At 39.2% G+C, this 12,500-nt stretch overlaps 1 protein-coding gene across 1 annotated transcript in view; it reads left to right on the top strand.

Annotated features, from left to right (window-relative positions):
• LOC137620011 (homeotic protein female sterile-like) overlaps window positions 1-8,151 on the top strand; it is a 45,589-nt gene extending 37,438 nt beyond the window's left edge. The window contains exons 5-11 of the mRNA XM_068350291.1: window positions 1,744-2,152; window positions 2,364-3,491; window positions 3,615-3,995; window positions 4,796-5,041; window positions 5,894-6,285; window positions 6,806-7,090; window positions 7,792-8,151. Coding sequence (XP_068206392.1) covers window positions 1,744-2,152; window positions 2,364-3,491; window positions 3,615-3,995; window positions 4,796-5,041; window positions 5,894-6,285; window positions 6,806-7,090; window positions 7,792-8,151 — 3,201 coding nt within the window. The remainder of the gene's footprint in view (window positions 1-1,743; window positions 2,153-2,363; window positions 3,492-3,614; window positions 3,996-4,795; window positions 5,042-5,893; window positions 6,286-6,805; window positions 7,091-7,791) is intronic.
• Window positions 8,152-12,500: the final 4,349 nt, after the last annotated feature.

The raw sequence follows: 12,500 nt of genomic DNA, 5'->3' as shown, positions 1-12,500 counted from the left end.
GGTAACTGTAGTGTATTGAACTACGAAGAGACAACAATTAAAAAGCAGTATGGAAGGCAGAAGGCCACTTAGATAATTCAGAGCTAAGAATCTCTTCGAGTAAAATATTGAAACCAAGGTAAGATCATAAATATATCGAATTAACTTATGAAATATATATATATATATATATATATATATATATATATATATATATATATATATATATATATATATATATACATAGTATATATATAAATATATATATACACATATACATATATATGTATATATGTATATATATACAGTATATATATATATATATATATATATATATATATATATATATATAACTATATATAATGTATATATATATAAATTTATATCTATATATAATATGTATGTATAAATATATAACTATATACAGTATATGTAAATATATAAATATATATAAATATATATAAACGTATAAATATATATATATATATATATATATATATATATATATATATATATATACATACATAAATATATATACATAAATATATATATATATATATATATATATATATATATATATATATATATATATATATATACACACATATATATATATATATATATATATATATATATATATATATATATATATATATATATATATATATATATATATATATATATACACGCACACACACACACATACATACATATATATATATATATATATATATATATATATATATATATATATATAATATATATATATATATATATATATATATATATATATATATATATATATATATATATATATATAAATACTTTACTACCCACCCTCGGTATCCACCTTAGTCATGTCAATTACCGGGAATTAAAACATGTTTCTACGAAATATGGTAAAACGCACAAGTAGGATATTAATATACTCAATCGTAAGATGAATTAGTATTGGTAATAATAGAACATGAGCTTAGTATGATAAATGTGTGGGAATATAGTAAATGAGCGTATACAGCCCTGAGTCATTATTGATAAATAGCACGTATACCTAAGACAAACCACAAAACGTCAACATTTAATTCATTCTAATGCATAAAAATGCGCTATATATATATATATATATATATATATATATATATATATATATATATATATATATATATATATATATATATATATATCAATATCCAAATAAAACAAGATAAATAAGGAAGATATTCAACAATGAACTAAGCCAAGGAAAATCAACAGTAATCTGAAAAAAGAAAAGAAAAACCTAAATACCAATGGCTTATGAAGGTGTAGGACAGCGGTGATGGTGGAGGGGTAGGACGCACCTAGTGGCATTAGGTAGTGGAGTATCAATGGGGAGGGAAGAACTAGGGGTATGGTATGGAGGGGGATGGGTAGGGGGGAGGGAGAGGGATGAAGTTTGAGTCAGTGCCACTGACTGACAGGTGGCCTATTGACATTCTCCCCCTGTCATCAGGGTGAGGGGTCGTGTTTGTATTTTTTGATGTATTTTTGTTGCAGTGTTTTTGTTTATTTGCCGGCGTGAATAAACTTCTTTTTTTCCCCCGAAGGAAAAGGGTGAATGGGTGGGAGCGTGGATCGTATCGAAAAGAAAGAGATGGAGAAGAAAGCCCATTCAACATCGTAAGGGTTTATTGTTCGCGTGTGTGATTTGGAATTTTACCTTTTTTTTTTTTTTACAAACACTTTTATACAGAAAACAACAAAGGGTAGGGTGTTTTCCTGCAGCAGCAAAAGCAGGGACAGCAGGAGAAGGAACAGAAGCACCAACGAGAGCTGCAGCAAAAGAAGGGACAGCAGAAGGAACAAAAGCACCAACAAGAGCTGCAGCAAAAGCAGGGACAGCAGCAGAAGGAACAGAATCACCAACGAGAGCAGCAACAAATGCATGGACAGAAGAAGAAGGAACAGCAGCACCAACAAGAACAGCAGCAAAATCAGGGACAGCAGGAGGAGGAGTATATGCACCAACGAGAGCAGCCAAAAAAAGCAGGGACAGCAGGAGAAGGAACAGAACCATCAACAAGAGCAGCAGAAAAAATAGGGACAGCAGGAAAAGGAACAGAAACACTAACAAGAGCTGCAGAAAAACAAGGGACAGCAGGAGAAGGAAAAAGAAGCACCAACAAGTGCAGCAGCAAAAGCAGGGAAAGCAGGAGAAGGTACCAAAAAATCAACAGGGGCAGCAGAAAAAGCCGGGACAGCAGAAGGAACAGAAGCACCAACAAGTGCAGCAGCAAAAGCAGGGAAAGCAGAAGGCACCGAAAAATCAACAAGGGCAGCAGAAAAAGCCGGGACAGCAGAAGGAACAGAAGCACCAACAAGAGCAGCAGCAAAATAACGGACAGCAGGAGAAGGAACAGAAGCACCAACAAGAGCAGTAGAAAAAGGAGGGACATCAGGAAACGGAAAAGAAGCACCAACAAGAGCAGCAGAAAAACAAGGAATAGCAGGAGAAGGAACAGAAGCACCAACAAGTGCAGCAGCAAAAGAACAGACAGCAGGAGAAGGAACAGAAAAATCAACAAGGGCAGCAGAAAAAGCCGGGACAGCAGAAGGAACAGAAGCACCAACAAGAGCAGCAGCAAAAGAACGGACAGCAGGAGAAGGAACAGAAGCACCAACAAGAGCAGTAGAAAAAGGAGGGACATCAGGAAACCGAAAAGAAGCACCAACAAGAGCAGCAGAAAAACAAGGGATAGCAGGAGAAGGAACAGAAGCACCAACAAGTGCAGCAGCAAAAGCAGGGAAAGCAGAAGGTACCGAAAAATCAACAAGGGCAGCAGAAAAAGCCGGGACAGCAGAAGGAACAGAAGCACCAACAAGAGCAGCAGCAAAAGAACGGACAGCAGGAGAAGGAACAGAAGCACCAACAAGAGCAGTAGAAAAAGGAGGGACATCAGGAAACGGAAAAGAAGCACCAACAAGAGCAGCAGAAAAACAAGGGATAGCAGGAGAAGGAACAGAAGCACCAACAAGTGCAGCAGCAAAAGCAGGGAAAGCAGAAGGCACCGAAAAATCAACAAGGGCAGCAGAAAAAGCCGGGACAGCAGAAGGAACAGAAGCACCAACAAGAGCAGCAGCAAAAGAACGGACAGCAGGAGAAGGAACAGAAGCACCAACAAGAGCAGTAGAAAAAGGAGGGACATCAGGAAACGGAAAAGAAGCACCAACAAGAGCAGCAGAAAAACAAGGGATAGCAGGAGAAGGAACAGAAGCACCAACAAGTGCAGCAGCAAAAGCAGGGAAAGCAGAAGGCACCGAAAAATCAACAAGGGCAGCAGAAAAAGCCGGGACAGCAGAAGGAACAGAAGCACCAACAAGAGCAGCAGCAAAAGAACGGACAGCAGGAGAAGGAACAGAAGCACCAACAAGAGCAGTAGAAAAAGGAGGGACATCAGGAAACGGAAAAGAAGCACCAACAAGAGCAGCAGAAAAACAAGGGATAGCAGGAGAAGGAACAGAAGCACCAACAAGTGCAGCAGCAAAAGAACGGACAGCAGAAGAAGGCACCGAAAAATCAACAAGGGCAGCAGAAAAAGCCGGGACAGCAGAAGGAACAGAAGCACCAACAAGAGCAGCAGCAAAATAACGGACAGCAGGAGAAGGAACAGAAGCACCAACAAGAGCAGTAGAAAAAGGAGGGACATCAGGAAACGGAAAAGAAGCACCAACAAGAGCAGCAGAAAAACAAGGAATAGCAGGAGAAGGAACAGAAGCACCAACAAGTGCAGCAGCAAAAGAACAGACAGCAGGAGAAGGAACAGAAAAATCAACAAGGGCAGCAGAAAAAGCCGGGACAGCAGAAGGAACAGAAGCACCAACAAGAGCAGCAGCAAAAGAACGGACAGCAGGAGAAGGAACAGAAGCACCAACAAGAGCAGTAGAAAAAGGAGGGACATCAGGAAACGGAAAAGAAGCACCAACAAGAGCAGCAGAAAAACAAGGGATAGCAGGAGAAGGAACAGAAGCACCAACAAGTGCAGCAGCAAAAGAACGGACAGCAGAAGAAGGAACAGAAAAATCAACAAGGGCAGCAGAAAAAGCCGGGACAGCAGAAGGAACAGAAGCACCAACAAGAGCAGAAGGAAAAGCAGGAACAGCAGGAGAAGGAACAGGAAAATAAACAAGAGCAGCAGGAAAAGCAGGGACAGCAGGAGAAGGAACAGAAGCACAAACAACAGCAGCAGGAAAAATAGCGACAGCAGGAAAACGAACAGAAGCACCAACAAGTGCAGCAGAAAAGGGAGGGACAGGAGGAGGAGGAACAGAAGCACCAACAAGAGCAGCAGGAAAAAGTAGGGACAGCAGGAGAAGGAACAGACAAATCAACAAGAGCAGCAGCAAAAGCAGGGACAACAGGAGAAGGAACAGAAGCACCAACAAGATCAGCAGAAAAAGTAGGGACAGCAGGAGAAGGAACAGAAGCACCAACAAGAGCAGCAGAAAAAGCCGGGACAGCAGAAGGAACAGAAGCACCAACAAGAGCAGTAGCAAAAGAACAGACAGCAGGAGAAGGAACAGAAGCACCAACAAGAGCAGTAGTAAAAAATAGGGACAGCAGGAAAAGCAACAGAAGCACCTACAAAAGCAGCAGAAAAAGGAGGGACAGCAGCAGAAGGAACAGGAGCACCAACAACAGCAGAAGGAAAAGCAGGAACAGCAGGAGAAGGAACAGGAAAATAAACAAGAGCAGCAGGAAAAGCAGGGACAGCAGGAGAAGGAACCGAAGAACAAACAAGAGCAGCAGGAAAAATAGGGACAGCAGGAAAACGAACAGAAGCACCAACAAGTGCAGCAGAAAAGGGAGGGACAGAAGGAGGAGGAACAGAAGCACCAACAAGAGCAGCAGAAAAACAAGGGATAGCAGGAGAAGGAACAGAAGCACCAACAAGTGCAGCAGCAAAAGAACGGACAGCAGAAGAAGGAACAGAAAAATCAACAAGGGCAGCAGGAAAAGTCGGGACAGCAGAAGGAACAGAAGCACCAACAAGAGCAGCAGCAAAAGAACGGACAGCAGGAGAAGGTACAGAAGCACCAACAAGAGCAGTAGAAAAAAATAGGGACAGCAGGAAAAGGAACAGAAGCACCTACAAGAGCAGCAGAAAAAGGAGAGACAGCAGCAGAAGGAACAGGAGCACCAAAAAGAGCAGAAGGAAAAGCAGGAACAGCAGGAGAAGGAACAGGAAAATAAACAAGAGCAGCAGGAAAAGCAGGGACAGCAGGAGAAGGAACAGAAGCACAAACAAGAGCAGCAGGAAAAATAGGGACAGCAGAAAAACGAACAGAAGCACCAACAAGTGCAGCAGAAAAGGGAGGGACAGAAGGAGGAGGAACAGAAGCACCAACAAGAGCAGCAGGAAAAAGTAGGGACAGCAGGAGAAGGAACAGACAAATCAACAAGAGCAGCAGCAAAAGCAGGGACAACAGGAGAAGGAACAGAAGCACCAACAAGATCAGCAGAAAAAGGAGGGACAGCAGGAGAAGGAACAGAAGCACCAACAAGAGCAGCAGAAAAGTAGGGACAGCAGGAGAAGGAACAGAAGCACCAACAAGAGCAGCAGAAAAAGCCGGGACAGCAGAAGGAACAGAAGCACCAACAAGAGCAGCAGCAAAAGAACAGTCAGCAGGAGAAGGAACAGAAGCACCAACAAGAGCAGTAGAAAAAAATAGGGACAGCAGGAAAAGCAACAGAAGCACCTACAAAAGCAGCAGAAAAAGGAGGGACAGCAGCAGAAGGAACAGGAGCACCAACAAGAGCAGAAGGAAAAGCAGGAACAGCAGGAGAAGGAACAGGAAAATAAACCAAGAGCAGCGGGAAAAGCAGGGACAGCAGGATAAGGAACAGAAGCACAAACAAGAGCAGCAGGAAAAATAGGGACAGCAGGAAAACGAACAGAAGCACCAACAAGTGCAGCAGAAAAGGGAGGGACAGAAGGGGGAGGAACAGAAGCACCAACAAGAGCAGCAGAAAAACAAGGGGTAGCAGGAGAAGGAACAGAAGCACCAACAAGTGCAGCAGCAAAAGAACGGACAGCAGAAGAAGGAACAGAAAAATCAACAAGGGCAGCAGGAAAAGCCGGGACAGCAGAAGGAACAGAAGCACCAACAAGAGCAGCAGCAAAAGAACGGACCGCAGGAGAAGGAACAGAAGCACCAACAAGAGCAGTAGAAAAAGGAGGGACAGCAGGAAACGGAAAAGAAGCACCAACAAGAGCAGCAGAAAAACAAGGGATAGCAGGAGAAAGAACAGAAGCACCAACAAGAGCAGTAGAAAAAAAATAGGGACAGCAGGAAAAGGAACAGAAGCACCTACAAAAGCAGCAGAAAAAGGAGGGACAGCAGGAGAAGGAACAGAAGCACCAACAAGAGCAGCAGAAAAGTAGGGACAGCAGGAGAAGGAACAGAAGCACCAACAAGAGCAGCAGAAAAAGCCGGGACAGCAGAAGGAACAGAAGCACCAACAAGAGCAGCAGCAAAAGAACGGACAGCAGGAGAAGGAACAGAAGCACTAACAAGAGCAGTAGAAAAAGGAGGGACATCAGGAAACGGAAAAGAAACACCAACAAGAGCAGCAGAAAAACAAGGGATAGCAGGAGAAGGAACAGAAGCACCAACAAGAGCAGTAAAAAAAAATAGGGACAGCAGGAAAAGGAACAGAAGCACCAACAAGAGCAGCAGAAAAAGCCGGGACAGCAGAAGGAACAGAAGCACCAACAAGAGCAGCAGCAAAAGAACAGACAGCAGGAGAAGGAACAGAAGCACCAACAAGAGCAGTAGAAAAAAATAGGGACAGCAGGAAAAGCAACAGAAGCACCTACAAAAGCAGCAGAAAAGGGAGGAACAGCAGCAGAAGGAACAGGAGCACCAACAAGAGCAGAAGGAAAAGCAGGAACAGCAGGAGAAGGAACAGGAAAATAAACAAGAGCAGCAGGAAAAGCAGGGGCAGCAGGAGAAGGAACAGAAGCACAAACAAGAGCAGCAGGAAAACGAACAGCAGCACCAACAAGTGCAGCAGAAAAGGGAGGGACAGAAGGAGGAGGAACAGAAGCACCAACAAGAGCAGCAGGAAAAAGTAGGGACAGCAGGAGAAGGAACAGACAAATCAACAAGAGCAGCAGCAAAAGCAGGGACAACAGGAGAAGGAAAAGAAGCACAAACAAGATCAGCAGAAAAAGGAGGGACAGCAGGAGAAGGAACAGAAGCACCAACAAGAGCAGCAGAAAAGTAGGGACAGCAGGAGAAGGAACAGAAGCACCAACAAGAGCAGCAGAAAAGTAGGGACAGCAGGAGAAGGAACAGAAGCACCAACAAGAGCAGTAGAAAAGTAGGGACAGCAGGAGAAGGAACAGAAGCACCAACAAGATCAGCAGAAAAAGGAGGGACAGCAGGAGAAGGAACAGAAGCACCAACAAGAGCAGCAGAAAAGTAGGGACAGCAGGAGAAGGAACAGAAGCACCAACAAGAGCAGCAGCAAAAGAACGGACAGCAGGAGAAGGAACAGAAGCACCAACAAGAGCAGCAGCAAAAGCAGGGACAGCAGGAGAAGGAACAGAAGCACCAACAAGATCAGCAGAAAAAGGAGGGACAGCAGGAGAAAGAACAAAAGCACCTACAAGGGCAGCAGAAAAAATAGGGACAGCAGAAGAAAGAACAAAAGCACCAACAAGAACAGCAGAAAAAATAGGGACAGCAGGAGAAGGAACAGAAGCACCAACAAGAGCAGCAGAAAAGTAGGGACAGCAGGAGAAGGAACATAAGCACCAACAAGAGCAGCAGAAAAAGCAGGGACAGCAGGAGAAGGAACAGAAGCACCAACAAGAGCACCAGAAAAAGCAGGGACAGCAGGAGAAGGAACAGAAAAATCAACAAGTGCAGCAGCAAAAGCAGGGACAGCAGGAGAAGGAACAGAAGCACCAACAAGAGCAGCAGGAAAAGCAGGGACAGCTGGAAAAGGAACAGAAAAATCAACAAGAGCAGCAGGAAAAGCGGGGACAGCAGGAGAAGGAAAAGAAAAATCAACAAGAGCAGCAGGAAAAGCAGAAGAAGGAACAGAAGCACCAACAAGAGCAGCAGCAAAAGCTGAGCACTAGAAATTCTAATGTGTTTCGTGTACTTAAAAATAAAACCTTCTAAAGGTCGATGGAATGATTGACATTGAAGAATATTCATTTTAAGCGGTCCTGACATGAACAGAGGCAAGACGAAATCAATATACTGTTCAGCTTACGCCTTGCAATCGCCTAAAAATAGATATAACTAAAACACATCTAGTTTTCGTTTCTCTTTCCATCTATGTCGGCGCTCTAGAACAAAGATAAAAGTTTTGTATGCAATAAGTACACATGGAACAAGTATGTTTCAGTATATTCTTGAGATATAGCATTTTTTTCTATCTTAAATACTGAGGCTTCATACTACGAATGTGTACATAATACATCTTCGAGTTGAGAGAGAGAGAGAGAGAGAGAGAGAGAGAGAGAGAGAGAGAGAGAGAGAGAGAGAGAGAGGGAGAGAGAGAGAGAGAGAGATAAACGAACCCATTTTATAACTATGATAGAGAAAAAGATACCTATACTCCCTTTCTATAGTAAATTCAATAACTTCATCATCTACTGAACATAAAGTGGACAAAACTATATGAAAAGAATATTATGGAAACCTACAAACTCTAAGGTATATCTTCCTCATATTTCACTAACTTGAATCGTTGTTTCTTTGGATACAAGCAAACAATGAGTAATGCGTAATTATGAATACAACCGTTTATCCATAAAGCTTCCAATTCACGATGATGAATGAGTTTCATGACTGTTCATCGTAAATAACTGTATATAGTCCCTTTCCTTAAAATGAGTATATACAAGGCAATGATCTATTTCCACGCACACTTTCATTTTATTTTAACGAATGACCCGGTAATTCATCAAATGTTTTAAGCTTTTATTCAAACGACGATGAATAGAATTTTTTTTGCCAAATAAAGGGTTCCTTTCAACCGCTCAAAGAACTAACGCAAAGGCAGTACAATGAAAATAATATGCGGTATATAAACGGAATGTTTACTGTAATGGAATCTGAATGAATGCATGTTCATTAAAATATAAAATGCTCTAAAGATTACCACGAGAATAGAAAAAAAACAATTTCATGCGCTATAGTATGTTAATTGAGGGAACAGTAGGATAACAGAAAATAGTAACGAAGGTTTTTTCTTTCATTAAAGAATATATATATATATATATATATATATATATATATATATATATATATATATATATATATATATATATGTGTGTGTGTGTGTGTGTGTGTGTGTGTGTGTCTGTGCGCGCTTGTGTAAATACTGTGCGTATATATATATATATATATATATATATATATATATATATATATATATATATATATATATATATCATCAGATAGTTTTACTAGTATTAAATAATACATCTGAAACTTAGAGCCTTTCTAAAGACTTAGAACATAAGCTAGTTATAACTCAAAGAACTATGGAAAGAATAATGATAGAAATTATACAGAGACTGAAAAAAACGATATGGATACGAGAGCAAACTAAAGTAGAAGATATTCTAATAAAAAGTAAGAAATGGACATGGGCAGGACATATAATGAGAATGACAGGCAATAAATAAACATTACGAATATCAGAATGGGTGTCTAGAAATTACAAAAGATGGATAGAAGAGAAGACAACGGACTGAGAAGCTAAGAAAATTTTGGGGTATAGACGCATAGGAGGACGTTATGCAGTGGACTAGCAACAACTGATGATATATATATATATATATATATATATATATATATATATATATATATATATATATATATATATATATATATATATATATATAAATGATGTGTCCTCTGTGTGTAATCTTGAATGATAATAACAATGCTTTGAAAATATAATTCGTCAACCTTCGTCTCCTCTTAAGACCTCACAGTACTGTTAACCATGCGTGTTTTTATAGACATCTATTCTTTCTGCATGACCAAACCACCTTATATTACTCTAATCCCTCCTTTCAACAAGACTTAAAACATCATTAAAGGTTAGTTTTATGTATAACCATATTTCTCATCCTATCAATTCTTCTAACAAAAGCGTCATCTTTTCTTGTAACTATTCAGCGTCCATAATTCACTTGAAAAAAAAAGGGAAAGTTAAAGTTATCTCAATAAATTCTCAATACATTTTCATCTTGGCTTCCTCAGATAAGTTCTATTCTGTGGCTTAGGCCTACCTCTTCGTTCATTTCATCGTCTGCCTTATATCTATCCTCCAATATTCATATGAATCAACCATTTCCATTTTATCAATATTCATGGTTTCCCCTCTTTGGTACCAATTGACCCTCAATTTCTTGCTCTTTCTCACGTTTACTCTCAAAACTTTTTTTACTAGTTTTTAAAACTTCTCCGCTGTCTCCATTTTATCAGTCGAGCCTCTCCCTCTTAATACTAACAATAACCACACACATCAGGTCAGTCAGGACTGCTATACAACAACAGTCGTAAGTGGTACAATCAATGGTTTTGAAGAGAAAAATATGCTTCAAGGTACAGGAGCACCTAGCGAAGGGCTGTGAACCCCTTGGTGGAGGAAACGCCACCTAAAAACCGATGAACCTTCTCTACTGAAGCCAATAGCATGCACAATTTCCTTTCCTGCGGGGCGCTTGTAAATGAAATTAATTAGGTACTAAGACCTCTTGTGTGGTGTGAAAGAAAGCATATGCGTTGATGCCCCCTACCGAGTTGAAAAATCAAATTTTATATATATATATAAATATATATATATATACTGTACAGAAGAATTGTCATTGACTTCTATCTTTCTTCGTGTCTGAGTGGTATGGTCACTGGCATACAGATATCCTGGACCAGGGTTCAAATCCCGGCCGGTCTGATATTATAGTCTTTGGGTGATTCCGCCTGGGGCTCTGATCCCGAGGTCGTTAAGAAAATCCAGACTTTAATGTATTAATATATATGGCTTATTTGAAATATGAAAAAAACACGTTTCAATGTTCAAAAAAATTATCAATACATATATATATATACTGTATATATATATATATATATATATATATATATATATATATATATATATATATATATATATATATATATATATATATATATATATGTAGGTAGCCGTTTCTAGTTCAAAGCAGGACAAAAGCCTCAAACATGTCAGTTCATGCCTGGGGTTGACCAGTTTTCATTACCTATCTAGCCAGTGCAGAGTGGTGATGGTGGGAAATTTTCGTCGGATCACTCACAGCAAACCAACCTAGCATGAACAGCTCTGCTGATCATGGGGATACGCAAATCCTTTCACGATGTTATGGTATCCCCATTCAGAACGGTATATATATATATATATATATATATATATATATATATATATATATATATATATATATATATATAATTACATATATATATATATATATAATTACATATATATATATATATATATATATATATATATATATATATATATATATATATATATATATATATATTATACATATATATATATATATATATATATAAATATATATATATAATACATATATATATATATATATATATATAATACATATACATATAAAAATATATATGTAAATATATATATACATATATATATATATATATATATATATATATATATATATATATATATATATATATATATATATATATATATATATATATATATACATATATTCACGCAAACGGAAATATGACACCACTAACTACGCCAGTGTTAAATTCTCCCGAGGCCTTTCCTGGGCGCTAATAGAAAACAAGAAGAAACAAAGGAGTAATTCGTAACATCTCCCAAGAAACACCTCGTCATAAAGAAACGCAAGATACTAAAAGCAATTTCCCATCGCATTTCACTCCAACATAGAAACGGCTCATAATTGTAGTTAAAAATGATAAAAATAGGCCCTTTAATACCGGCATTTATTCACTCTCTCTCTCTCTCTCTCTCTCTCTCTCTCTCTCTCTCTCTCTCTCTCTCTCTCTCTCTCTCTCTCTCTCTCAGTCTTCGCTGAGGTTACTTACGATAGCCATTTTCTTGCTTTCCGTCCAAGTAAAGAAGTGGCGAGAGCGTGCTGGATATTATCATGGTGGGGAAGGTAGTGGTTTATGTGAGGGGGATTACAACCTGGTTTATCACATCCCGGCTTCACTATACTTACGACCGCTTTATTTTATACTCACGTCCTCCGGGCCAACATTTGTTACTCCTGCTTACACACATATACGCACACACGCGTACACAAACGTGGTGTGAGTGTGTGCTTTTATTTATCTATCTATTCCTCAATCAATGTGTGTGTATGTAACGACGCATGTGCATATTCATGTGAAAGCTTAAACAATGTTATTATATATAAATACAGAGAGAGAGAGAGAGAGAGAGAGAGAGAGAGAGAGAGAGAGAG

This window comes from Palaemon carinicauda, chromosome 26 (genome assembly GCF_036898095.1).
Source record: "Palaemon carinicauda isolate YSFRI2023 chromosome 26, ASM3689809v2, whole genome shotgun sequence".
Classification (NCBI taxonomy): Eukaryota; Metazoa; Arthropoda; class Malacostraca; order Decapoda; family Palaemonidae; genus Palaemon; species Palaemon carinicauda.
This window is presented reverse-complemented; position numbering and strand designations above follow the sequence as displayed.